The following is a 27,758-nucleotide window of genomic DNA, read 5'->3' as shown; positions in this document are numbered from 1 at the left end:
TGTTAAGGTGGAGGGAAGGGGGAGGGAGTTGCTTACTCTACTGCAGCAGGCAGTGAATAAAAGCCAGGCCTGGACTAACACACCTCACTGACCCTATCACACCTGCACTTCCTGGGAAGTTAAAGCACTGCACCCATTTAGACTACAGCCTAGTAGCCTACATCCTCCAGGGCCAGAACCCAGCTGGGCTTTCAGAATTTCCACAATCAATATGCATGTGACAGGCACTGTCTCCACTGTGTGCAAATAGATCTCATGCATATTCACTGTGCAGCGCCAGAAAACCCTGCCCCCTTAACCCATACAGAAATAGCAACAGGCCAACCAGAGAGAGCCCACAGCAAATGCCAAGGTAACGGCAGTTGCTTTCCCCATCATGGAAGAGCCTTCTTTGGGGTTCGTCATTTAACTATTTGCTAAGTTTGCTGATAAGATTTAATTTAAAAAATAGTCTGAGACTGAGTTAGTCTTCATGAAAGATGTGAATGCAGAAAACCATCTTTAACAGCAAAACCATCTTTGGCCGGGGAGTGCGAGCCATCGGTTTTTCATGTGGTGGTCTCCAGCAGCGGAATAAAAAATGTATTTTAGCTTAAATGATCTAAAATTCAATTCTCTCCCTCAGGCTGAGAGTATGCATTCCAGCTTCCAGCCTAAACCAAACTTCATCTGACACGTGCCACGTCCTGGCAGCCTTAATGCAAGAATCTGTGACAGTGCCAGCGAAATCCCCAGCAGGCAGGATAAGGCTTCTGAGTAAATGGAAGAAAATCTCCTCTGCTAAAATCTGTCTCTTGACTTCGTTTCTCTCTCTTTCTCCATCTCCTCTTCCCAGTTCTTTGCTTTTCAGGAATTCATCAGAAATACTTTTCCAGTTTTGGAAATCTGGGCTGTGCAGCTTCTCTGCTGCCCGGGGCTGGAATGTTACAACCACGGGGCTCACGCTGGGGGCCCCGTCAGCCCCAGGCAGCAGAGAGGAAGCAGCCAAAGGCGTTGTGACCCCACTATGGGATCAGCGTACTCTGGGAAGGAGAAAGAGAGGGACTGTCATGGGTTGGTAGGGAAAGGGGACCAGAAGGAGTGTAGAAGGAGTGAAGAGATTACAGGGGGGTGCGGGGAGACTGCGAGTTAGGGGACTGGAAGAAGTGTGGGGTGAGTGAGAAATGGAGGCAGGGTGTGGGGGATGTGGGTAACTGAGTGAGCGCATCGGAGGGAGTGTGGGGTGGGACTGGAAGAAGTGTGGGGTGAGTGAGAAATGGAGGCAGGGTGTGGGGGATGTGGGTGACTGAGTGAGAGCATCGGAGGGAGTGTGGGGTGCGGGGGGATGTATGTGTGACAGTGAGGGAGAGGATCAGAGGGATGGGGTGAGTGAGAAAGTGGACTGAGAGGTGAAGTGTGAGAGAGGATCCGCCTTCTCTCCCTCTCCTAATCCTAGATCTCCTCCTCCCCTATTCAGGATGCCCCTCAGAGCTCTCTAAAGCTCCTCACAAAAATATTAACTTAAGCCAATAAAAAGGTCTCATCGACCACTTATTTGCTGACCTTTATATCTCAAGCACATCCAAACGAAGGGTTTTCCGGCAAGCACAAATCTCTTGAGAGCGATGTGCACAACCTTTTAAATCCAGAAGAGAAGCTGCCCCGCCAGAGCTGTTCAGTGTCAGCGTTAACCCAAGTGCTGAGCAAGGCAAATGGGAAAATAGCATCTGAGGGCTGCAGCGGCTCAGTGTGAAACAGTCCAGACGAGGGGGTAAATTTCAAAGCCATTTCTGCAGGTAAAACAGTACTTTAAGACTGGCACCCTTTCCCCCCTTCAATGGAGACAAAAGTAAGTTTATCTGCATTGTGTGGAGGACTTCTCTGTATGTGTTTGGGTCAGGGTAGGGAAATAATGCACATATTATATGGATAATTTTACCTGGATTGTAGGGAGGTATTCTGGGGATGTGTTTGGATTGGGGGAAGAGAAATGATGCACATATTACAAGGGTAATATTACCTGCATTGTCTGGAGGTGTTCTGGGGTGGGAAAAAATGCAAATATTACATGGGTAATTTTACCTGTATTGTCTGGAGTCATTCTGGGGATAAGTGCAAGGTAATGCATACAGGGAAAAATAACCCATGCTATAGTTACACAATGTTAGGTTCCATATTAGGAGCTACCACCCAAGAAAGAGATCTAAGCGTCATAGTGGATAACACATTGAAATTGTTGGTTCAGTGTGCTGCGGCAGCCAAAAAAGCAAACAGAATGTTGGGAATTATTAGGAAGGGAATGGTTAATAGAACGGAAAATGTCAAAATGCCTCTGTATCGCTCCATGGTGAGACCCCACCTTGAATACTGTGTACAATTCTGGTCGCCGCATTTCAAAAAAGATATAATTGCGATGGAGAAGGTACAGAGAAGGGCTACCAAAATGATAAGGGGAATGGAACAGCTCACCTATGAGAAAAGACTAAAGAGGTTAGGACTTTTCAGCTTGGAGAAGAGACGACTGAGGGGGGATATGATAGAGGTGTTTAAAATCATGAGAGGTCTAGAACGGGTAGATGTGAATCAGTTATTTAGTCTTTCAGATAATAGAAAGACTAGGGGGCACTCCATGAAGTTAGCATGTGGCACATTTAAAACTAATCGGAGAAAGTTCTTCTTCACTCAATGCACGATTAAACTCTGGAATTTGTTGCCAGAGGATGTGGTTAGTGCAGTTAGTATAGCTGTGTTTAAAAAAAGGATTGGGTAAGTTCTTGGAGAAGTGCATTACCTGCTATTAATTAAGTTGACTTAGAAAATAGCCACTGCTATTACTAGCAATGGTAACATGGAATAGACTTAGTTTTTGGGTACTTGCCAGGTTCTTATGGCCTGGATTGGCCACTGTTGGAAATAGTATGCTGGGCTTAATGGACCCTTGGTCTACACAGTATGGCAGGTTCTTATGGGGATGTGTTAAGATCAGGGCAGGGAAATGATACACATATTACATGGGTAATTTTACCTGTAATGTCTGGAAGCATTCTGGGAGTGTTGTTTGGGTCAGGGCAGGGAAATGACACACATATTATTACATTTTCAAACCCGCGCATGTGATTTCCAAGAGAAAAAGCATCTGCTACAAAAGCTGGTAAAAATCCTTGACGGGGGGAGGGGCAATAAATAAAGGAAATAAAGTATACATACTTTCTCTTTGACTACTGGTGCATATTTTGCAGGTAAAAGGAACCCACCGACTGCATTAACACAGGCAGCTTGATTATTACCCTCCACCCTCTCCTTTTAAAAAGCAAAAACAAGAGTTAGCATCTTCAGATAGGACAACTGGGAGCTTGTAACATAAAGACACACACACACACCCCCCGGCACACATTTCCCAGAATCCCACAATGCTGTGGCTCGCAATTCCTTTCATCGGGACTCAGTCACGACACACACGCCTTGTCCAATGTCCAAACCTCCCAGGCACCAAGAGCAGGGGCAGCAATTGCTAGGATCTGTAATCGCCAGAAGGCAACATTACAAAAGATACTCAGACTGCCCAATCACATCAACACCAAAAAATGAAGATCCTTATTTACTGCTGATGGCTAAGAAAGCATTCTCGTCCTTACTGTCCCGAGTATCTGCTATTTCAACACCTTTTAAATTTGTTTTCTTCGTGGGACCTTTTTACATTCCATCTTCCAACCTGACATCCATGGAAATTACTAGCTGTGCAGTAATTGAATTCTTTTATGTCTTCACTGATTCTACCTTTCTGCTGCTGAGAGCACATCTTGCAAACACAATCTAACTGGTATATGGTAAATGCAATGCAGCAATCTCTGAAAGTCCTGGCGTCCTCCTCTGCATCTCAGCAGAGGTGGTGGATCCCCGCTGCACTGCTTTCTTTCTCCCTCATTCCCTGGCAGCCACAGATCTCATCTCTCCCTTTCAACTGTGGCAGTAGTGGGATCCTCTCTTCCCTGGTGGCAGTAGTGGGATCCTCTCTGTCGATCTGGCAAAGCTGTTAAATAGCCTTTCAAGCCTCTCGCTTAACCATGTGGTACAACAGTCATTAATGTTGAATTTGACAAAGCATTCCTGTATTTTCTGATGATCTTCTCTATTGCCACAGGTTCCCTACTGGTAATTAAACCTACCTCCCCCTTTATTTTGAGGTAGTAGAAGCTTCGATCCACTTGCTGCACCTCTTCTATCAACCACATGGCTGGGACAACCTTGTTCCCTCAGTCTCACATGAAAACCCACCACCATCCCTGCCAACATGGACATGCCGTGCTTGAGGCAGTGCCATAGCTAGCCTATGCCCAATAGGCACCATTGCTGGAAAGATGCTGGCTCCTGCTGCTGCTGTCTACAAAGAAAGGGCCCTATCAAAAAAGATTGACAGAGAGGATCCCACTACTGCCACCAAGGAAGAGAGGATCCCACTACTGCTACAGTTGAAAGGGAGAGATGAGATCTGTGGCTGCCAGGGAATATGGGAGAAAGAGCAGTGCAGCAGGAGCCATCATCTCTGGTAGACTCCGCCAAGGGAGTGGGGATAAAGAAGGGAATTTTAATGGTGGTGATAGATGGGAGGAGGTGGGATGTTAATAACCGTGGCTGGGGGGAGGGAGATAGAAAGCCCGATGTTGGTGCTGGTGGCAAAAGAGGGGAAAGAGAGAGAGGATGTTGGTGGTGGTGGCAGGGGTGGAAAGAGGGGACAGAGAGCAGGGAAATTGGTGGTAATAACAGAACAGAGATGTTGGTGCTGGTGCCAATAGTGGTGGCGGGGGTGGGGGGTGGGTGGGAAGAATAGACAGAAAGGGGAACTGGTGGTGATAGGGGGACAGACAGGGCACACTTTTTCATGTGGCCACAGGTGGCAACTTGCCTGGTTACACCTCTCTCTTGAGGAGCTCCAGGGCTGGAAGAAGATGAGAGACGATGGATAGGCCAAACGAGAACGGAAGTGCACTATCCAGTGTGGGCAAGATACACCGATACTACAAGGCTGGAATTTCAGTGCTTCATTTCAAATGAGTCTTGTACAGCATTATGACAATTTCTGCATTGTGGCTTGAAATCAGTGAAAAGTTGAATCAGAAAAATTTTGGGACTGTGTCCTGTTCAAGTTTATGAAAGTGTGCTTTTTAAAGTCTTTCTTTCCCATACACCAGAAACACCCAATGTCCTCTTTTTAAATCTGAAGTCGCCAACTATATTTAATCTCGGTCTCCCTCAAACAGTCAAACCAGTTGGTGGTTAAGCCCAGGGAGCCCCTTGTGCCTTCCATCTCTCCGGCTGCACCAGAATGCAACAATTTTTCTCATGAATCAACCTCACCACATTGGAGCGTGCAACCCCGCAGTTACAGCACGGGGTTCGAGAAGCCTGCGTGTAATAAGGGGTCACTGGCCAAGCCAATGGGTCAAGCTCCATCCTGCACAATTCCCTTTTACAGAGCGGCATCTCTAAAGACAGTTTGGCAGTTTCACAGGATATTAAAAAGTCCTTCAGCAACCAGTCCCTTTGGTTGCACCTGAGTGGCAGAGCAGTTCACCCACTGCAAACTGTAGTAAGATATTTTTTTTCTCTTGTTCCAGAGCAACTTCAGCTATTTCTGGGCAATGAATCCTAATAAGGATTATCATTACCCTGCCAAGTCTGAGGGATTTGTTGCACGTAAGACTCTACTGATATTCTCAGAGGATCAGCCACAGGCTATTGAATCATACCAGTGTGATATACCCTGTATACAGCAGCTCAGTTCACAGCCTGCATCTCATTGTCAAGCACTACAGACAAGCTCACAAGACAGAGCCTGCCTGACCAATCATACATTGAAAAACAAAAGAGATTCCTTAACAATAAAATATGAAAAATAATATCCCAGTCGCTTTACTGCACACCTTTTGTTTTGATTTGCCTTTTCAAAAAAAAACATCTTTGTACGTCTGGGAAAAGCTTATCTCATCATACTCCTCCGGCTGCTGATGAAACAGAAATGTAAACCCAAACTCATATATACAATTCTCACTGAGCACCAGATTATCATGGCCGAAATAGTACAGCCCCAGCATGCATGACCCTCAATGCTAAACTATCAAACGGACACTAAGCTGTTTAACCTTAGCCGACTCTGATCCAAATCTAAGGCCACCCAGACTTCAGCCATCGAGGTCCAGTAAACTAACAACGCTGTGGAGAGTGCTCATTTGGAAGCAGATCTTCAGGCAACTGTTGATATCTTTACCGAAGCAAACAAGAAAATATGACTGATCCTTAACACTCAGACTCAGGTCCTCCACTAACAAGTTCTCTATGATTCACCCCTAGCTCCAGAAATTCATACCCCATATATCAGAAGACATATTTCACATAAGGCTGACATCATTGAACAAAATCCAATATTGCCACATGTGTGCAAGTGCAACCTTCAGTTGCCTGAGGAAATGAGTGCTCATTGACCGCAACATCAGATCCAAATCCAAGCTCATGGTTTATCTAGCACTCCTACTGTATAGGAGTCACTTCAAGACACTGGAGAAGTACTATCAATAGTGGCTGAAGAAAATCCTCCAAATCCATTCAGAAGACAGAGGCAGGAATCATTAGTATCCTCTTGCAAGTAAAGACCATGAGCATCAAGGCAATGATCACCCAGCATCAACTTTGCTGGGCTAGCCATATCACCCATCTAACTCCAGACTTCTGAAGTAGCTTTTATTCTACCAGCTCAGTCAGGCATACATGCAAGAGGAGACCAGAAAAAGTGCTTCAAGAATGTCCTCAAGGCCAACATGAACAACTCCAATATCAAGACTATCTCATGCGAGAATACCGCCCAGGCTCGCTCCAGATGAGGGAAGGGTCTGTTAAGGATATTAGCAGGTCAAAACCCTACAAAAGCAATAGGACATGGCAAAGCAGGAATTACAGAAACAAAATGATGTGGATCAAATCAACAACCCAGGGCCTCCCATCCCTCTCAGAAGCCTGTGTCCAAATTGCAAAATAATCTATTGATCCTGTATCGGCCTCAGCAACCATTTTTGCACCCAGTGATAGGACAATCATCCTCAACTACAAGGGATTGCCTATGATAACTGTGTCCCTTCAAAAATGAGTTTTTGTCCATAATAAGCAACATCTTCCTAGAGATAACAATGAACCATAAAAAGGTATCACTTTGAGAACTAATGCTCCTCTACTGGGGAGGGGGTGGGGGTTCAGGTTTCAGGTGCGCATACATTGCTCACCTTTTCACAATCTTGCAGGCTTCTGATGCACCAATAGGCCTCAGCTCCTCAATGTACTATTCACCGGATGCCATCTTTGCACCCCTTCAGAATTTTCTCTAAATTTGAATCCCTTTCCCATTTTATTAATTACCCTTCTTCATTAAGCATTACTCATTCTCCATTAAAATGTCCCTGATATTTACATGAAGGCACTTCAAATACAGGAGGAAGGCTTGGACTAACTGAAGACTGTCAATCAGAAATGTGCTTCTTTGTTCAAATTAAAATTGCAAATGTTACTGGAAACGTTATTCTCTCTATGCATAGGCAGGGATAGCACCAATTAGAAATAGGAATGCACTATACAGGAAGCTTATTGTAGCGAGGAAAACAGACCAATTCCCAGTTTCTTGTTGGTTTCGGGTGGTTGATAGGGAAGGCTGAGCTGTTCAAAGGCGTTCTTATGTGATGCCCTTCAAAAGGCTTGACATCAAAGGATCCCTAAACATACATCTTGAACCTTGACAAAATGTAAACAAAACTCAAGACTGGGCGACTGTGCACTTTCTGTGAGTATGTCTTTTTTTTTCCACTTATTTTGCGTTGGCTTAAAGGAAAAGGCTCAGAGCTTTACTACAGAAAAGGGATCAGCAGGCTGTCTGCAGGACACTGGATGCTACAATTGGTTTAAACAGCAATGTCTGGCCTAAGGCAGCTTTCTGAAGCATGCTGCAACAATCCCTTTTCACAGCAACAAATTAGTGACGGATGGTAGCTTCTCCCGTAAAAGGCACCGTGCAGAGATCAGATGTTCAAAGAAAGAAAAGAACCCGAGAAGTGCCATGCTGGATCAGACCAAAGAGCCATCGAGCCCAGCATCCTGTCTCCCACCCTGGCCAGGCCCAAAAAGTAGGGCTCACTCCCGAAGTCACCTGGTTGATAATGGTTTATGGACTTTTCCTCCAGGCACCCTGTTTAAACCCAGCCATGCTAGTTGCCTTGACCATATCCTCCGACAAATATCGCAGCTTGACTGTGCATTGTGAAAAAAATACTGTTTTCTAATTTGTTTTAAATTTGCCATTTGTTAGTTTCAAGGAATGTCCCCTAGTCCTAGTGCTGTCCGATAGTGTAAATAACCGTTCCCAGTTTACCTGTTCCACCCCACTCATGGTTTTATAAACCCTCTGTCATAGCCAATCTTAGCTGTCTCTTTTCTGAGCTGAAGAGCCCTAACCTCTGTAGCTTTTCTTGATAAGGGAGCCATTTCATCCTCTTTATTATTTCTGTTGCCGTTTTCTGTACCTTTTCTAATTCCGCTATATCTTTTTTGAGATGGGACAACGAAGGTGTGGTCACACCCCAGATCTACACAGAGGCATTATGACATTCTCCATTTTATTCCCCAGTCCTTTCTGAATATCCCTAGCATTCCGCTTGCTTTTTTCACCTCTGCCACACACTTCAACATACTGTTACACAAGGACTCCAAGATCCTTCTTCTGGGTGGTTTCTCCTAATGTGGAACCCAGTATTGTGCATCTAAAGGGTAGGATTATTTTTCCTTACGTGCATCACTTTGTACCTGTCCATGTTAAATTTCATCTGCCATTTAAATGCCCTGCTCCCTGGTCTCACAAGGTCCTTCTGCAGTTCTGCACAGTGTGCGGTTTAACTACTTTGAATAGTTGTGTCATCTGCAGGTCTGATCATTTCACTTTTCCAGATCACCAATCCAAGGACAGATCCCTGGGGCATTTCACTGTTCACCTTTCTCCAATGGGAAAAGAACATATAGGTCTGCCTACTCTGCCCAGGTTCTCTCCTTTTAGGAGGCCATAGAGACCCAGCTGATTTTTTTTTTTGTTTGTTTTCTCCCTTGGGCTGGGACCTGGGGCTATGAACCTTCATTTGCAGCAACTGAGGGATTTTTCTCCAATTTTACCTGGTCGCTGCAGCAACCGTCCCGGGATAGGGGCCTCCTCCTGGAGCCCTGCAATCCCTGGCCCTGAATCCAGCCAGCGAGTGTCACCCTTAAGCCCCAACTAACCAGGGGGACGACGACAGAGGACCCAGCACAGGAGTCAAACTGGAGACCTTCCGCACAGCTGCGCGCCTGAGCCACTGGGCCCAGCCCTGCCCCTTCACTTTGGTTCATTTGGTCTGGCCAAGGTCTGTAACAAAGGGACTTCTTGTTATCGCAATGCACTGTAAAGTATTTTCAACAGCCGTACATATTCTAATATGCTAAACTCTTGGGGCAGAAGCAAAAAAAAAAAAGAGAAAAACATTGAAATTCGAATCACTGCTAACATGGTGTTTTCTGCCTGAGTCTGCCTGGTCTCGACTTCTGTGAGCTCCAGCCACGAAGCTGATTCATCGTAAGCAGCTCCTTGATAGAAGCTGGAAAAGGAGGAAAATGAGCAAAAGAGGGGGAGGAAGCACTGCTTCTGGAGAAGGGAGAACCAGTGCTCACAAATGGGGCCGATGCAATAAATCTGTGCGGAAAACGAGCAATCAGTATTGAGGGACCGCTTTCCGAACACTCCAGTTCTTTTGGTTCCTCTGATTTATTATTGCCACGATATTAAGTCAGAGGAAGTACAGAAAAGCAGTATTTTCTGCTTTTCTGTACACTTTTTGTGCTGCTTAGAAATTAACACCTGTTCTGGGCAGGCGATAATTTCTGAGGATAAAAATGTGCACATGGGGCACACATTTATTTTTTCATTCGGGGAGAATAGCTAATAGCCTCATCAACATGCATTTGCATGGGAGAATTTGATTAAACTGAAAGTGATTTGCCCAACCCTCTCTCTGCCCAACTTCCAAAACCTCCTACCACCGAGGGCAAAATCCAAACTGGAATTTTGTTGGCAGTGAGACAGACAGCGCTGCAGCACAGAACCCTACGGGGACAGTGGAATTCGTAGGTGAGTCACAAGGCATCCCTACAAGCATAAGACACTAGCATAACCGATCTCAGCCATCTGAACAGAACGACAAAACCCCCTCAGCCCCAGCGGCCGGTGGCCAGGCCTAGCCAGTCTGGTTTTCAGGATATGCATGAAACGCCCTACCCCCATTGTATGCAAATCTCTCTCCTTGTATTCATTTAATGTACAACGATGTATCGGTCACCCTTTTGACGAGATTCACCCAAACTAAGCTTAGGTAAAAGGGTGCACTGGGAAGGTGGACCTTACGGTCTTACATTAGGATATAAGCAGGCACAGCAGATATAAAGTCATTAACATTGGTTGAGGTCAAGGTAGACCAATACATTGATAAAGTAATCAGCAAAATAATGCACATATACACTACACAATTATAGACCGAAAGAGTGAGGTATAACATATGATGGAATGAGATATTAATATAGTCAACTAACTCATACATGGTCATTGCGGATATTCTGTAAACCAGGCTGGCTAGGGGGTGCTCCAATACTGGCCTGAGAAACACTGAGCAGCAGGTGAAGGAAGCTGACTACATTCTGCTTTTAAACTCCCATCCGACTGTGTACAGGCCTCTGTATGGAATGCATCCCCCGGCCACCTGGAACCATGCAGGTACACATGGCACACAACAGTGGTTCTCAAACCTGTCCTGGAGGACCCCCAGCTAGTCAGGTTTTCAGGATATTCACAATGAATATGAATCAGATAAATTTGCATGCACTGCCTCCATGGCATGCAAATTTTATCTCATGCATATTCATTGTGGATTTCCTAAAAACCCAACTGGCTGGCGGTCCTCCGGGACAGGTTTGGGAACTATGGCATAAAAGAAACAAAGCAACTTTCAGTGGAAAGGAAGTTCCAGGTCATGTCAGGAGGCTCAAAGTGGCTTAAACTCAGGACTAAGATCTGAAAGGATTTCTTTATGGAGAGTGCAGAGGACACATGGAATGCTCTCTCAGGGGAGGCAAAAACAGCAACTGAATTGCAGAAAGCCTGGGATGGGCACAAAGGATCCTTAGCTGGGAAGAACTGAAGGGAAGGCCTGAGACTGGCTGGGCCTTCTGGTCCTTCTCTTCTGTCAGATTATCGGTTTCATTTTTTAGCTCTGTGTGAAAGCAAGCAAAAATATGTTTTTGATTCACCTAATTGTTTTGTAATAGGGATCTCAGAGTTGCCACAAAGGATAAACGGTGATCAAATGCCAGAGAGAGATCAGACGTCGAGGTACATCCATGTACCAGAGGTCAGTTTTCCATTTGGATTCACCACCTTTCACCCCAGGCAAGACAGGCCCTACCCTTCTGTCGTATCCTTTGAATTTGGAAGCAGCAAAAGGGGATGTTTCCATGCAGCTGCTACAATAGGGTCAGCAGCTCTGAGTAAATGGATCACAAAAACCAAGCCCTCCAAAGGCCAATGTGGAGGCATTCGTGGGTCCCTGTACAGGTCAGAGTCTTTAGTACCTTTCGCGGATAATGACCTCTTCCCAGCTATCCAGAAACCTTGATCCTGGCAATCTCCCACCACCATGACCGGGGGATGCGGCTGCCATCCATTACACACTCTCTAACAGATCTTTTTTTTTTTTTTTTTTTTAAGTTAAAATGTAAGTTCTTTATTAGTGGGCAGTACAAATCGAAGACGGCTCTGAACCACAATTGAGGCCACTGCTCGGGTCTGATTGAATGAGCTGCTGCCCCCAGGCCAGGGATCCGAGCGCTAACCCTTACAGCGAGCTGCTCTCTGTGCCGATAAGAACTGCTGCTATGAAATAACTAGTCCAGACATGGGAAGGCTGCGTCATTCAGAAGGCCGATGTGCCTCCCCCCTCTCAGCCAAGTACAGTGGTCTCTCTTTAAAAGAAACAGGCTGGGAGCCAACACCCGTGTTTACTGTACAGGGGGATGGGTTATGGCTGAGTTCGACCGCCGGAACAAATCACTCTTCAGGAATTAGTTTGGCAGGCAGGACTTCAGTCTGCTCCAGAGGGCAAGTGTCTGGTGAAACTCAGGTTTTGTCAGATAGCAAATACAGGTGGAAGGAGGTCTGTTCAGGAGATTCGTGAAAGGATCCCAGACATACTTGGCACGGCTCGCGGAAGAGGAGCCGCCATAGATACCCCGCTAACTCCCCCACCACCACCACCACCACCACTTCAGCCCGCAAGGGCAATTCATCCACACATTTCACCCCTTTTCGCTGCCTCCCAGAGCTTGAATGTGACTGGGAGTAGCTCCAGAAGGCTCCTGCTGCAGCCGCACACCTCCCGATACACTCCGAGGAAACTATTTCCAGTTTTCCTCTCTCTTCCATTTATGGACAAAACAGCAAACCTAGCTGAAACAATCCCATGCCTCGAGACGGAAAAGCAACAAAAGCTACCCCACTGGCTGCCCCGGTGGTCAAAGCCATCTTTGCTTTCTCCGCAAGACTCAGTGGCACTTTGCCAAGCCTACAAACTACACAACCAATACTCATTTACCATCTATACCCCTCCCTCTCGACCAGTTTCAAATCTGCGCAGGCTCTTTCATTCATTAGCAATGCACACACGCATACTTACTCTTGTACTCATACCCATAAACAACGCTCTCACATTTCCACGAAACCTTTTACTGAAAATTATAATGACAAAAAAGTGCATTCTCTCTCTTGCCCTCTCCTGGTATGTGAATTCCACGTGAACGTGCAAAGTAATACAGTAGGCAGCGCAAACAGCTCCACATCTAAATGGGTCACCTCTTCCACTCCTGAATAATTCCCAGTGCATGTATTCTCTGTCAGATTCCTGTTATTTCACAAGTGCTTCAATAAAGACTCCACGTAGGAACAGCAGTCAGGTAACCCCGTGGTTCTCTTAAATGCTCTTACAGGCCGATACAGAAAGAAACACGGGAGAGCGGGCGAGCGCCCGCTCTCCCGGCACGCACACAGGCCAGTGTCCTGTGTGCGCGATACAGTAAATAAAAATATGCTAATTAGGGCCCGCGGTAAAAGGAGGCGCTAGGGACACTAGCGCTTCCCTAGTGCCTCTTTTTGGACAGGAACGGCGGCTGTCAGTGGGTTTGACAGCCGATGCTGAATTTTGCCGGCATCGGTTCTCAAACCCGCTGACAGCCACAGGCTCGGAAACCAGATGCCGGCAAAATTGAGCATCCGGTTTTCAACCCGCGAGCCATGGGCCGATTTTACTTTTTTTTTTTTTAATTATTTTTAACCTTTGGGACCTCCGACTTAATATCGCCATGATATTAAGTCGGAGGGTGCACAGAAAAGCAGGTTTTACTGTAACCCTGAGGTCAGGGTTACACATGCAAGATGTAACCATGCCCACAACGCAGGATGGAAACACGGACCCCCACCCCCAGCCCGATCACACAAACACACAACAGATAGAGAGATGGGCAGCGGGCCCACAATGTGAAAAAGCTGAAAGTGCAGCACTTGCAAATACGGCACTTGGAGCCGATTACTCTCCCTTCCAAACCCAAGCTGAATGTGAGTTAAAGCAGGCAGATCTCAGCCCCAAGGGCTTACAATCTTGTACCTGAGGCAAGGGAGGGGCCGGGACTTGCCCAGGGTAACAAGCAGTGTCCGTGGGAGGAGCGGGCAGGATTTGGACCCTGGCTTCCCTAGATCGCTGCCCACTGCTTCAACCAGCAGAGCAGACACACACACACACATCACGTGAAAAGAAACTTGAGAACCCAGCCACAAGCTACTACGCAGGATAAAATACTCATAGGACTCGCTGGAGTCGGTCACCCGGCCCCTGCACCCTCCATGAGCAAGTGAGGCACCCAAGGGTCCTCAACCCTCCACCTCCTGGAGGCCAGGGAGCTTCCCTGCTTCATTGACTGGAACAGGACGAGAGTGCTGACAGGGTCCGGCTCAGGGTACAAAACAGGAAGCAGCTCACTGCCCACACAAGATCGCACAAAGCTTTGGCTTGAACCTGCCAAGAGTGCGTGAGCTTTAAAGAGTGCACGCGTTAAAAGGAAAGCCCGTGGGCACCTACCAGAGATGGAAGGAGGCTCCTCAGGGTAGGGGAGCTACAGAAAGGCCAGAACAGAACTGGGAGCCCCGGCGACGGTTGAAGAGCGCCTCACCATCAGGCGCCAGCGAGAACTGAACACCAAACTGAATGGCAGGGGGAAAAAAGATACGGAACCAACAGCAGGAGGTGAGGGAAATGAATGACTGCGATGCGATGTGTGACCACGCCCCCCCCCCTGACATCACTGGCAGCACCGGCGATGGTTGAAGAGCGCCTCACCATCAGGCGCCGCGCGACAAAGGGGCTCTCCCCTTTGTGCACTCCTTCGTGCAACCCTTGTGCTTCTATAAAAAAAAAAAAACTTTTATATTTTTCTGTAATTTAACCTTTATTCCAATTCTTTACCTTTTCTTTTCGCTTGTTAACAATTTTAATTAGAAATGTTCATTGTATTAGACTATGGACATTTATTTCCTGCTATTCTGTTTAATGTAAACCGGTATGATTTACATCGGATGTAAGGATGTCGGTATCTAAAAACTAAAAATAAATTAATAAATAAAGTGGTGGCAGCTGTGGAGACTCTGGCAGAGGTGATGAACATTGTTGTTCTCAGCCACACGCGATCCCTGAAGTTTTATTCCGTGCAGCAGAAAGGCACTGAAAGGCACCACCTCCTTTTACATTCACTTAGCAGAACCAAAAGACTTCCCGCGTGCTTTAATTAATAATCAGCCCTTACAAAAGGGGCAGGAAGAGCAAGCAGCAGCAGCAGCCAAGACGTGCTGACGCGTGGCATCCACAGGATCCCCCCACAGAACAAGAAGGGCACTCCACTGTACATCATTCACAGAGCGGACGATGCACGTGGTGTGAAAAGTCCCTGGGCCCTGCTGTTTGCATTTGGATTCTAGATGTATTTACCCAGCTTTCCAAACCTGAGCTCAATGCAAGTTATATTCAGATACTTCTCTGCACCAGAAGGGGGGGGGGGGCATTTAGCAAGCTGTGGTGGGGCTTTACTGCGAGGTAAATGCGTTACAGTAGGGATAAAGGGCAGAATTTCAAATACTGCGTCTTATCTTCCCCAAACCTGGCACCATGCCAGTATTAAAATTAGTTGACTTGCATGCAAATCAGCTCATTACCAGTTGATGCAATGCAAATCAAATAACACAGCTTTCCTAAAAATTATATCAAAGTGTCAGGCCGATATAGTACAGTGCGCTTCAGTGGAGCGCACTGTTAACCCGCATTTGGACGCACGTTTTCGACGCTCTAGCTTTACCCCTTATTAAGTAAGGGGTAATAGCGCATTGAAAACACGATTCCAAAACCCCCCCCCTCCCCGAGACTAATAGCGCCCGCAACATGCAAATACATGTTGATACCCCTATTAGTCATTCCCGCGCGACACAGTAAGTAAAATGTGCAGCCAAGCCGCACAGTTTACTTTAAGAAATTAGTGCCTACCCAAAGGTAGGCGCCGACATAATTTCTGCCAATTTAATATCATGGCAATATTAATTTGGAGGTCCCAAAAGTTAAAAAAAATTTAAAATAAAAAAAAAAATTTAAAATCAGCCCGCAGCTCGCGGATTGAAAACCGGGCGCTCAATTTTGCCGGCGTCCAGTTTTCGAACCCGTGGCTGTCAGCGGGCTCGAGAACCGACACAGACAAAATTGAGCGTCGGCTGTCAAATCCGTTGACAGCCGCCGCTCCTGTCCAAAAAGAGGCGCTAGGGACGTGCTAGTGTCCCTAGCACCTATTTTTACCGTGGGCCCTAATTTAAATATTTTGTTTTATTGTATCGCGCGCACAAGACACTGACCTGTGCGCATGCTGGGAGAGCAGGCGCTCGCCTGCTCTCCCACGAACTTTACTGTATCGGCCTGTGTGTTATTTGATTGAAAGTTAGCTACAGCTCAAGAAGTGCAGCTTAACTTCCTGGGGCAGCATCCTCAAATTAATGGGTGCCAGGCTGCTCCCAGGCTCTGGCCTTGAAGGAGCTATGTGGCCCTGGAGTAACCCTCCTCCCCCCATGAGACACCCCCCCCCCCCCCCATCTCCTAACCAGCCCCTTTCAGAATTATGCGGCGAAAGTGTTAAATAAAAGAAGACAAAGTGGCAATAATCTTCAGTGGCGCCGGCCGCAGCGCCAGCGAGGCTGGCAACATCGTACCCTGTGGGTCTAAGGGGCGCCCGAGATGGCCAGCGTCGTTTTGGATAGGAGGCCACCATCCCCGCACGCACAGGAGGAGCAGCAGTCAGCACCACTACACCGTCAGGGATTACTGTAAACGGATGGGGGGGCTTTGATGCTTGAACTGGGATGGGGGGAGGGGAATAAGCAAGAGGAGGGGTTTGGGACTCCCATATAAGCACCAGCTTTTTGCTTTTTTTTTTTTTAAACACTTGCTGTATAATCCTGTACTGAAGGAGGGGAAAGGGGATGGGGGGTCACATGAGGAAACCCCCCCCCCCATGTTGACACTCCAGCAGAGGTGGGGCTGCCAATGCATGTTCTGCAGGGTCAACTAACTTACAGTGCTTTTCCTGCAGGGAAAATAGCATGGAATCCACGGAGCTGTAAAATTCAGTATTTCAGGGAGTCCTCTGTACTACTTCCCCCTGTGGGGGTATTTACTTTCTGGGGAGAGTACCACAGCTTAGTAAACAGACCCCTAAGTTTGCACCTGAAGCAATGGAGGGTGAAGTGACCTATCCACGGTCAGGAGGAATTTCAGTGGGGGGAGAGGTTATCTTCGGGGTGCAGTTCACTGCTCCTCCCACTCTGCCGCCCTGCTTCCTCCTGTGAGTGACGTCTGTGCAGGTGGCGCGCGGGAAGCGAGGGGTCCTGCAGGGCTGCCCACTTGCAGATGGTTCCCTCACGTGTGCCAGATGAGGTTTCACGTCCCACTGCCCCTTCTCTTTCCGCCCTGCGTGACTTGTGAACGATCAGGACATGAGAAAGGCGTTTTGACCATCTGAGCTGCCACTTTGACACTTTTATGGGCAGGAGAAATATGCAAGAGGAAAGGAGAAACGAGAACAGGGTAGATGTATGCTTGCCTTGCAAGAAAGCACGTCACTACGTATTCTGCTTTGCTAAGACCAGGACCGTCCCTGGGCTAAACAGCTCCTGCATAGCAGGGGTGGGAGACCTGTGATGACGTGGCCAGTCAGCTGGTTACCCGCGGGAGCTCCCCCATGCCCCTAACCTGGTACCCTTCTCGCCCACTGGGGGGGGGGGGGGGGTAACTCTAGTGGTTTTCTGTGGGTATCATCGTGATGGAAGAGGGCCCTGAAAGTCGTTCAGCTCCAGGGCTCCAAGACAGATTAAGATGGTATTGTTCACCAGCACCAAAGAACTTCCATGTCAGATGTGGTCACTTGACGCTTTGTACTCTATGGTACAGCTGTCCTGTTTGTCACTCCCTTTTTGTTGTTGTTGTTCCTTTTTCCTGGACCATCTCCTTACCCCACCATCCAATTATTCCAATTCAGTTACCCCAGCACAAGCCTGCAAACTCTCTCTTCTCCCTTGGTGGCCATTTGACAGCTAGCCGACTACTGGTGAGGAATGAACTCAACGCTACGCGTCCGGTCGCCTTCCATTCACAATCAGAAAACATAAACAATGGAAAATATTTACCAGGGAAAAAAAAACACGTGCATATAAACTTTTTTTTTCTCTTTAGCATGACAGTTCTTCCGTGTGGCTTCTTCCAGCTCGGCTGGCACCCACCTGGGAATTGTCCCCCTCTTTTAACACCCCCCCCCCCACACACACACACACACACACACACACACACACAGTTCCCAGTCTGCTCATTGCAGCGATGGTGGGAAGCTGAGACCTGTGCCCCAGGGCTCCTTCAGGATCCTGTGTCAGGGCTCTCTAAATCTGGCAAGCAGGTGTCACCCTCGCTGAAGATCGTCCCCCCTCGCCCCAGGGGACAGGATCTGGGAATGCGTCCTCCACAGCATCCCCAACGCCAGCCCAGCCTTGCACGAACTCTCTAATGACTTCCATGTTTTAATTTACTGTCTCAGTCCATGAAAGCGCCCCAGCAGGATGAAAAGCCCTGTGGCTGAGAAGCTGAACGGCCTGTAAAGTGAAATGCTGCTCTCAGATAGAGACTACAAAGGGCGCGTGTAATTGATGGACCCAGCATGGTGGCTCTTATGCAATATTTTGGCAGCGTCCTTACAAGCAGGCTACGTTCATCTGGCTCGGTCTGCATGTTGATTTATTCGCAGAGAAAGCTGGTTTGCTCTGCGGGTCTTGCCTCAACCTAAGAAGTACCCCAGGCTGCTGCTCTGCATCTCTCATCCAGCAGCACCAGGTCTGGATGGTCCTCGGGTTGGTGGAAGAGAAAAGCAGCAGACCCCGCGGAGATTTCCACTTTTCTCCCAAAACCAGCGAGCACCCTCCCTGCACAATTACAGCTTTTGGCTCGAGGGGAGGTGCGCACACGGGGGCTTGATCTCCTAATCCCCTTCCACAGGTGCCCTCCCCCTCCCTGCCGAGCGACCGCAGCTTCGCTAAACGGAGACTTGCCGAGTTCCATTCCCGGCCCGGGTCGGCGATCACAACCCACTCCCTGGCCAATGCTGACCTCTAGTGAGCAGAGCTCAGTTTGTGGCCCCTGGCTGGGGACGGGAGCGTCGCTGCCATGCCAGGGCTGAGTATGAAACCCGGGAAAACGCAGGCTCGAGGTGTCCCGGCACCAAAAAGCCCGGTTCCGATTGAGCTGGAAGCCCAAAAAGGCAGGAAAGAAAAAAGAAAAAAAAAAAGAAAGAAAGAGAGCCTTCCCGTCTTAAACTCATATCTACGTGTAAGTGTCCGATCCGGGGCTGCCACATCCTCAACCCCAGCTCCCGGGAAGGGGCAGGAGCCTGCATGCAGCTGCAACCCAGGGCAAAGCCCACTGCCCAGGGCCGGCGACCTGGGCTCAGCGGGAGTGGGGGGGCAGATCGGGGACGGCCGATCCCGGCCCACGTGGCGCGCACCCCCTCCCCCGACCCTACCTGGGTATCCGGAGCTCAGGGAGAGGTGGGCGGCCAGCAGCAAGCAGAGGCGCAGCGGGAGCCCCATGGCGAGCACGGCGCGGGAGGCAGCAGCTGGCGAGTCCCGGGCCGGGGGAGGCTGCCGGAGCCCCGCCCCCCTGGGCCGACCTCTGCACGGAACGGATCGGATCGGCTCGGCTCGCTGGCGCTGGACTGTCAGGACGTGCACCGCCAGCTGCTGGCTTCACAAAGCTCGAGTCGCTTTCAGGACCCAAACTCTGGCCCTGAAGGCTGAATAGTCCAGAGGACAGCCCCCTGCTTCCTGCTGCAGCGCCTCCCCTCCTCCCTTCCCGGGAAGCTGCAAGGAACCGGAGGAGAGGAGAGCTAGGAGCAGATAAAGCAGTTAATTCAGCCCCTCCTCTCCTGTCACTCACGGACAGAAGGGGAGGGGTTGAGGATGAAGCAGATTCTGCAAAGCTAAAAAGAGCCCCTACTCTCTGTGCCCCAGTCCCTTCCAAATCAGCTGCCCTCCCACCACCACCACCACCAACAAAAGGTAGGATTGGGGGAACCTGAAAAATTAGGAGAGGAAGAGCTGGGGGCTCTTTGTTATGTCAGCTCCAACCCTTCCTCTTCTTTCTGACCCGGGAAGCCTCCTGTTGCCGCAGGGACAAGAGAGGAGGTGAGGGAGCTAAAGCAGAAACAGCCCCCAGCCCACAGCTCTGACTCCTGTGGGTGATTTGTGGGGAGAGAGATGAGATGAAATACTGAAAGAGGAATGAGAAGGGTGAGAGGAGGTGAATATTGAGGAGGGGATGGTAGTGCAAGAGGGCGTGAGGAGGGTTGAATTCTGGAAGGGAGTAGAAGGAGGGGTGGCTGCTGTCTCCTCCCCATCTCCCTGAAGTCAGCAATGCTGGCCGGGGCTATTTGGCTACTTGCTCTTCCCCAGGCTCCTGTGTTTCTGCAGCAGATCTGAGAGGCCCGAGGTTGGAGGGGGTAAAGAGGGGGTGAGAGAGTAGGGGTAGGGGGTGAATGAGAGCGGTGTGAGAGAATGCATTGTGTGTGAAAGAGTGTGGCAGGGGCAGGGTTATCCTTTGGAGGGCCCTGCACAGCCATGGTAGCCCTATCCCTATCATTTCCAGGGCCCCGCTGCAGCTGATTCACCCTGGACCCCCCCCCCCCCCACACCCTCCTAAGGTCAGCTGTGGGGAGGGGGTGTGCAGAGGCACAAGAGCTGGGGAGGGGGTGTGAGATTGCTGGTGGAAAGTGGCAGAAGGGTGCAAGAAAGTCAGGGAGGTGAGAGAGTTGGGGGGGGGGGTGGGGAGGGTAAGAGTTAAAGAAAGCCAAAGGTGATGATGGGGAGGGGGGGGGGGAGAGTTGGTGTTGGGGTGAGTCAGAGGTGGTGATGAGGGAGCGAGTGTAAGAGAACCAAAGGTGGTGAAGCCGGGGAGAGTGACAGAGAGCCAGAGTTAATGATGGGGATGGAGGAGGTGAGAGAGAGAGAGAGAGAGACAGAGGGGGGTGATTGAGAGGGGGAAAGGTCTGAGAGAGAGACACAGAAAGGGTTGTTGATTGAAGTGAGGGAGGGAGTGAGAGCCAGAAGAGGTGTGAGAGAGAGCCAGAGAAAGATAATAAGAAAAAGGGGAGATCATGTATGGGGTGACTGGGGGACGCTGTCAACCTCCCTGTCCCCTCAGCCCATAATCTTGGTAGTCATCTTTGACTCCTCTCTCGCCTTCTCTACGCATATCCAAAACTCTGCTAAAATGTGCTGTTTATTTCTCTATATCACCAAAATCCAACCTTTCCTTTCTGAACAACTACCAGAACCCTTATCCATTCTCTCATCTCCTCACAGGTCTCCCAGCAAACCATCTCTCTCCACTGCAATCTGTCCTAAATTCAGCTGCGCCACTTATCTTTCAGCAAAGTCTCTGTGCTCACATAACCCCTCTTCTGAAGTCACTGCATTGGCTCCCTATTCGCTCCCGCATACAGTTCAACCTCCTCTTTCTCACCTACATACACTCTATCTCTCTACCTCTCCTCTAGTATTTCTCTCTACTCCCCCTCCTTGTGCACTCCGCTGATCGGACAAGTCACTCCTATCCATGCCCTTCTCCTCTTCCACCAGTTCCGCACTCCGTGCTTTCCACGTGGCTGTGCCGTGTGCTTGGAAAAGACTTTCCTGAGTGGGTGCACCAAGCTCCCTCTCTTGCTTCATTAAATCCCGTCTAAAAACCCACCTTTTGGATGCTGCTTTTAAATCCTAACTCCTGATTGTCCTGCATACAGACTCATTGTTTTGAACCATTTTCTTAATAAATGAACTTCCCAAAGTCTCTTTTGCCCTGCATGTTTGATTAGATTGTAAGCTCTACCGAGCAGGGACTGTCTCTCTCATGTGTTTTGCACAGCACCGCATACCTGGAGTCGGGCTATAGAAGTCATCATAAGCAGTAATAGTAGTAGTAGTGGGCTTGAAAGTGAATTAGAGAGAGGGAGATGGGGGTGAGCATAAGGGGGGATAATAATTAATTGTGAGTGAAGGGGGTGAGTGAAGTGAAATGGTTGAGAAGGGGCGAGAGTAAGGGGGGAGCGGTTGGGAGAGAGAGAGAGTCAGTGTGGGGGATGATGAGGAAGTGGTGAGAGATCCAGAGGGGAGAAGGGAGCCAGACAGCAAGAGAAACCCAGAGAGGGGAGACAGAGGGGGCAAGTGCTTATGGTGTTGATGGGTCTTACCGCGATGATCAGGGAACTGAGCTATGGAGAGGCCACATAGATCCCATCTTCGGACGTGAATAATGGCTGGGAAGTGACATCTGAAGCAGAGACCTGTGTGATTTCCGGAGCTCATGCACAATACTTTGGGATAATTAGTTTGTATGCTGCTCGAGTGAAAGGTTTCGGGATCTGAATGTCATTTCCAAGGTGGTGCTCTACATACAGTTGCCTTTTTGTTACCTAGACTAGAGGGAGGCGGTGGAAGCTGAAATCATTCAGCAGAAAGGAGGCGTCACCGAGCAGAACGGAGCTGGATAAGAAACTGGCGGCATGGCGGAGCCGCTTGTCTGACTCTTCCCGTGGGTTTGCCTGCGAGCTTGGGGCATATTATTGGGGTGATTTTGTAGCAACCCGAAAACGTTGTCCGTCTAACTTACGCTGAATTTTCAAAGCCAACTTCCGTGCCTAGATTAGCTTTGAAAAATATTCTGCCCAAACTGCCCGCACACACTTCCACCTGCTAATGTGTGCGCGGACATTTTGGGGACGATTTCGCATGCATACTATTGAAAATGCAAAACGTTGGACGTTAATGGCAAAGTCCGCCCAGGGAAACTCCTCCTCACAGTCCGAGACACACGGGTGTATGTTTCCCCTTTTGCAGCAAGCTATTTCTTTACATGCAGCTCTGTTTACTTTTAACCAGGGAAATGTCTTTGATTCTGTCAGTGTGATGCGAGGGGCAGGCGGGAGGCTCTGAAGACCTGCATCTCCGGTGGGGGTGGGGGAGAACGGTAGACACCGTCATCCCTCCTAGGACTGGAGGGGTCAGCACGGTCCTGGGGTGGGGCTGAACCTGCATCTCTCTCGGGGGTCAGGACGCTCCTTGGGTGATGCATCTCTCCTCGACCCAGGGCAGGCACAGGGGAGGGAGGAGAAGGAGGTCAGGACAGGACTCACGGAGGGGATGTGAAGCTTCTGTCGCTCCCAGAGTCAGGACCCAAAAAGGGGCGGGGGCGAGGAGGTTGGGTGCCTGCGTCTCTTACACAGAATCAGGATAATCATGGGGTGGGATTGCAACTTTCTCCAGGTCAGGACACAACTCTGGGAAAGGAGGTCAGAGGATGGGGGGGTGGGGAGGGGAGGAGGTCAGATACCTGCATCTCTCTCACAATCGGGTCGATACAGTAAAAGTCGCGGGAGAGCCGGCGAGCGCCGGCTCTCCCGACGCACGCACAGGCCACTCTCCTGGGTGCGCGATTCAGTATCAGCCCACATGCAAATTAAGGCCCACGGTAAAAGGAGGCACTAGGGACACTAGCATGTTGATGAGCCTATTAGTCATTCCCGAGCGATACAGAAAGTAAAATGTGCAGCGAAGCCGCACATTTTACTTTCAGAAATTAACGCCTGCCAAAGGCAGGCGTTAATTTCGGCTGGCACCGGGAAAGTGTACAGAAAAGCAGAAAAAGGATACTCATGGGGTGGGATCCCCATAGCGCGTCCCTAGCGCTTCCTTTTTGACAGAAGCGGCGGCTGTCAGTGGGTTTGACAGCCGACGCTCAATTTTACCGGCATCGGTTCTCGAACCCTCTGACAGCCACGGGTTCGGAAAACGGACGCTGGCAAAATTGAGCATCCATCTTCCAACCTGCGGGCCATGGGCAGATTTTTTATTTTTATTTTTTTTAATTGTTAATTTTTTTTTATTTTTGGGGCCTCCGACTTAATATCGCTTTGATATTAAGTTGGCGCTATTAGGTTCGGGGGGTTGGACGCGCTTTTTCGGCCACTTACTGAATAAGGGGTAACGTGCGCTCCATTGGAGTGCACTGTACTGTATCAGCCCGAAAGATATTGAACAGAGCCACCCGGATATCAATCCTTGTGGCACTCCACGTAACGCTGTTTTCTCTTCAGAGCAGGTTCCATTTACCGTTTCTTGCCGTCTCCCGTCAGCCAATCACTTTGTAAACCACTCCACCACTTTGGCGCACATTCCTTATAGCTTCTCGTTCTATTCACAAGCCTCCTATAAGGGACCGTATCAAAAGCTTTGCTGAAATTGAAGTAAGTCACCTCGAGCGCTCTTCCTTGATCCAATTATCTCGTCACCCAATTAAAACAATTGATCAGGTTTGTCTGACAGGATCTTCCCCTTGATGAATCCCTGTTGCCTTGGGTCCAGTAACCCACCGGATTATAAAATTCTGAATACAGGAGAGCCCTGTGCCAGGAACCCCAGGTTCAGCCCCAGGAAATTTGCTCCAGCCTCTGATCAAGAGACACATTTTGAGCATTAACAAAACTTGGGTTAAGCATGGAGGGGGGGGTGGGGTGTGTTGATAAAAAATGTCTTCATTAGCGTCAGGGTCCTAACCAAAATTTACAGTTTTAAGCTCACAATTTGTGTGCAAAACTCCTTGCCGGGGAGAAATGATTTATCACAAAAACTGAGGCGAGCTGAGCAAACACAGAGCACATTCGGGAGAGGAAATTAGATACCTGCATCTCTCTCAGGGTGACAAGTACAGAAGGCTCTTGGTGAGGGGTCAGGACACATTTTGGGAGAATGTGGAAGGATCTAGGGGTGTCAGAGTCAGAGGGTTAACACATGGGGGTAACCTGCACGGAGCGGCAGTTGCTACCTTAAGAAACTTGCTGGGCAGACTGGATGGACCATTTAGTCTTTTTCTGCCATCATCACTACTGTTAGATGGAGAAAAGGCCGCGTCATTCTCAAAATCATCGCTGTGCAGCACGAGAGACCAGAAAAGTGTAAGGAAGAGATTCCTTCCTTCCAAGCATGTTTTCTGCTCAGTATTCTGCCATTGTTTTTTGACTCCTGTCTTGCAAACCTGCAGAGTCTTTAGGCAGATCTGTCTAGGGAGCTGTGGGTCAGGCGCACTCACAGTTAATGAATGATCTTTTAATTAAAAGCAAAAGTAAACAGCAGACAAATCCAGCACAGGGAGAGTGCAGCTGTGCTTTATTCCTCCCCTTCCTTGCCAATGTTCAAAGTTACAGGACCCTGTGGTTAGATAGGAGACCCTCTGATAGTGCAGGAAGCCCAGACATAGCTGACAGGCTCTGCAACGTGGCACATTCACCGCTGAATCTCAGCACTTCATTTGGCGTGAGGCAATTAAAACATCAGTTAATTTAGAGCTCAGATTGTGGCTTCAGTTGCCTTCCCCTTTCCTTTCACTCAAAGATATTTGCATGAAAGTGAAGCACTGTGATTGGTCTCTCAGCCCTCTCTCTCTATACAGAATTATATATGTCACTAGCGGACCCCTGCCACGCGTTGCAGTGGCTGAGTCAGATTCTTTGCCCTCCCTGCCCCTTCCCCTTGCTCATTTAGCTCAGTCACTCATCCTCTTCCCCCTTGGTCACTCCTCCCCCCCACTTCCCTCCCCTGTCCCCACTCCAACTCTGTCCCCTCACACTCACCTCTCCCCTCATTCTTCCTTCCCTGACAGTTACCTCCCTCCTCATTCTCCCTCCCCTCACTGTCACCTCAGGGACTCCCCACCTGGTGAGGGCTGTTTTGTAACCTTTCGGAGATGGTGCACATTTTGTGTATGTGTTTGTGCCCTCCCCCTTTGCACCCCAAAGTAATCCCCACAGAAACATTGTGTTTATATAAGCCTCCCCCCCCCTCCCTTCCCCCCCCCCCCAGGCCGGCGAAATAGACTAACCCACAAGAGTTGCAGAATCTCGGAACTGCCCCCTGCCCCCCCCCCGAACATGGACGCAAGAACATCCCCATGCCCTCCCCCCCCTGCAGGCCTTACGATACCTTTCAAAAATGGTAGTCGGTGGAGCGGGCGTTCGTTCCGGCATGGAAGTATTGGCGCCGGGCCCTCGAGGTGGAGCAATGGGAGCGGTCGTCTCGCTCAGATAGTAAGGGCGAAGGTGCGCCGGTTGCCAGTTCAGAAAATGGCGTCGACGGGCCCTCGCCCTTACTATGTCACATGGGCTACTGTGGCTATTGGCGTTCCCGAGTGTCCTAGTAAGGGACAGAGCCGTCGGCGCCATTTTGATTGCTGGCAGCCGACAGCCGTAGTGTATGCGATGTGTCCCGGAGCGGTGTTGCCCCCCCGCTGGAGCAGCCCGAACTATTCTGCAGTTTTCCGTGCGTTCGGAGGTTGAGGGCAGTAAATAGAAAAGTCATGTGCGTGAGGGGTGTGAGGAGGGTGTTTGTGTGTAAATTCGTAGGGTGTGGGAATTGCAAACATGTGGCATGTTAGTGGCCTCTCGGTGTAGCATGCTGGTACTTAGTGGGTTTTTGTGTGTTTTTTGAGGGTGTGTGAAATAAGTACAATTGGCATGTGTGCGGGGGGGTGTGAGGAGGGTGGATTTGTGTCTGCTCGGAGGGTGTGTGAATCGCAAACATTGGTCACGTGTGTGTGGGGTGTGAGCGTTTGTGCAAGGTGTAAGAGCTTCCGCTTACGTCCACCAGATGTCGCTGTTTTGTGGAACCAAATTTTAAAACTTTTTTACCAGCCCCCGGTGTGACATATATGTAATGTAAGTGAGGTGAAACCTGTGTCCAAATTTGAACGCAATTGGTTAAGTGGTTGCTGAGATTAGCGATTTGGTACAAACTATTTAACATTTTTATTTATGTAGATCATTGGACAGCCCATTGCCTTATATTCAGATCAAGAAGCGAAAAACAGCTCAGTGTTGGGTTGGCCCCCTCGGCTCGGGTTCAAACCCCGAGACAGATCTTCTGCTTCCCAGGTCTGCTGATGATGCTGCACAGGTTGTGTTCACAGCCCTTGCAAGGGGCTCATGATCATTGCTCAAGGCCTGTGATTGCAGAGTTCCGGCGCAGCCCCCGACCAAGGATCGTCACTGGAATGACTAAACTAGGCATGTTAGGGATGTAAAAAAGGGGGAATATCCCCTGGCCCTTGATGCCAGAATCCCACTCCTGTTTCTGATTGAGCCGCAGGCCCAAAGGAGCAAGAGGAAGCCACCAGGTTAAAATAAAAAGCAAACAGCGAGGTGCTCGGTGTGCTGGCTGCCCATGCCTTTCCCTCTGTGGCACTCATCTTCGGGCTCCGCTGGATGTCTCTGCTGCATTCTACTTCGCGCCAGCAAGATGTGCCACGCTGGGCCGCCTCAGCGGTGATCTTCAGCCCAGCAGGAGAGGCTCTGCCAGTCCGCCTCGGCAGTGATTCTCTTCTGCAGGTAGACCCTGCACTCCAGTCACCCGAGGGCTGCAGGGATGGGGATTACTTTGGTTGCGATTATGAGACAGGATGAGCTTCTGGACTTGCAGAACGCCCCAAAACGGTGTTTTATATCCGGGATGTGGCAATTCTTTTATACAGTGCTGACATGGCATTGGGTACAGATGATTGGGCTGCAGGGAATGGTTGTTATTCTGTGTGTCCCCATTTCTTACTTACTCGGGGAATTAACGAGGAGGCCTGAATGTGACCCTGTTGTGTTACAGCAGTTGCACGCTTCAGTGTTTCCGGTTGTGTGCCGTGCACCGCAGTATGTGCAGGCTATGGCTGGATCACGGCTTGAACATGGGGTTATATTAGGCTGGTCAGGTGCTATGCTTCTCATTTTTTTTTGCTCGGTGTGGATTTGTATTCAAGCTGACTGGGAGGTTTGGTATAATGAGAGCTGGCTGGTCCAGTGACTCAGTGGTAGGTGCTTTTTACTGCCATGTGGAAGGTCCCCAGTTCGATCCCCAAGTTGGGTCCTCTCTCCTCCAGTTTGGCTGGGTCTGTGAATGCTGCAGTGGCAGCATTCACAGACCCTGTGCCAGTCTGACGTTCTTGGGTTAAAAAAGTGAATGTACT

The 27,758-nt window shown here is 49.2% G+C and overlaps 1 protein-coding gene across 3 annotated transcripts in view; it reads right to left on the bottom strand.

Moving 5' to 3' along the window:
• Positions 1-19,534, bottom strand: part of SRPX (sushi repeat containing protein X-linked) — a 100,292-nt gene extending 80,758 nt beyond the window's left edge. For 2 of the 3 annotated variants that reach the window (XM_029603199.1, XM_029603200.1), the window contains exon 1: positions 19,228-19,533. In XM_029603199.1, the coding sequence (XP_029459059.1) occupies positions 19,228-19,294 (67 nt within the window). In that variant the 5' untranslated portion in view covers positions 19,295-19,533. Of the gene's footprint in view, positions 1-19,227 lie in introns of all 3 variants that reach the window. The other variant, XM_029603198.1, reaches the window with a different exon arrangement.
• Positions 19,535-27,758: the final 8,224 nt, after the last annotated feature.

Source organism: Rhinatrema bivittatum, chromosome 5 (assembly GCF_901001135.1).
Source record: "Rhinatrema bivittatum chromosome 5, aRhiBiv1.1, whole genome shotgun sequence".
In the NCBI taxonomy this organism is placed as follows: domain Eukaryota; kingdom Metazoa; phylum Chordata; class Amphibia; order Gymnophiona; family Rhinatrematidae; genus Rhinatrema; species Rhinatrema bivittatum.
This window is presented reverse-complemented; position numbering and strand designations above follow the sequence as displayed.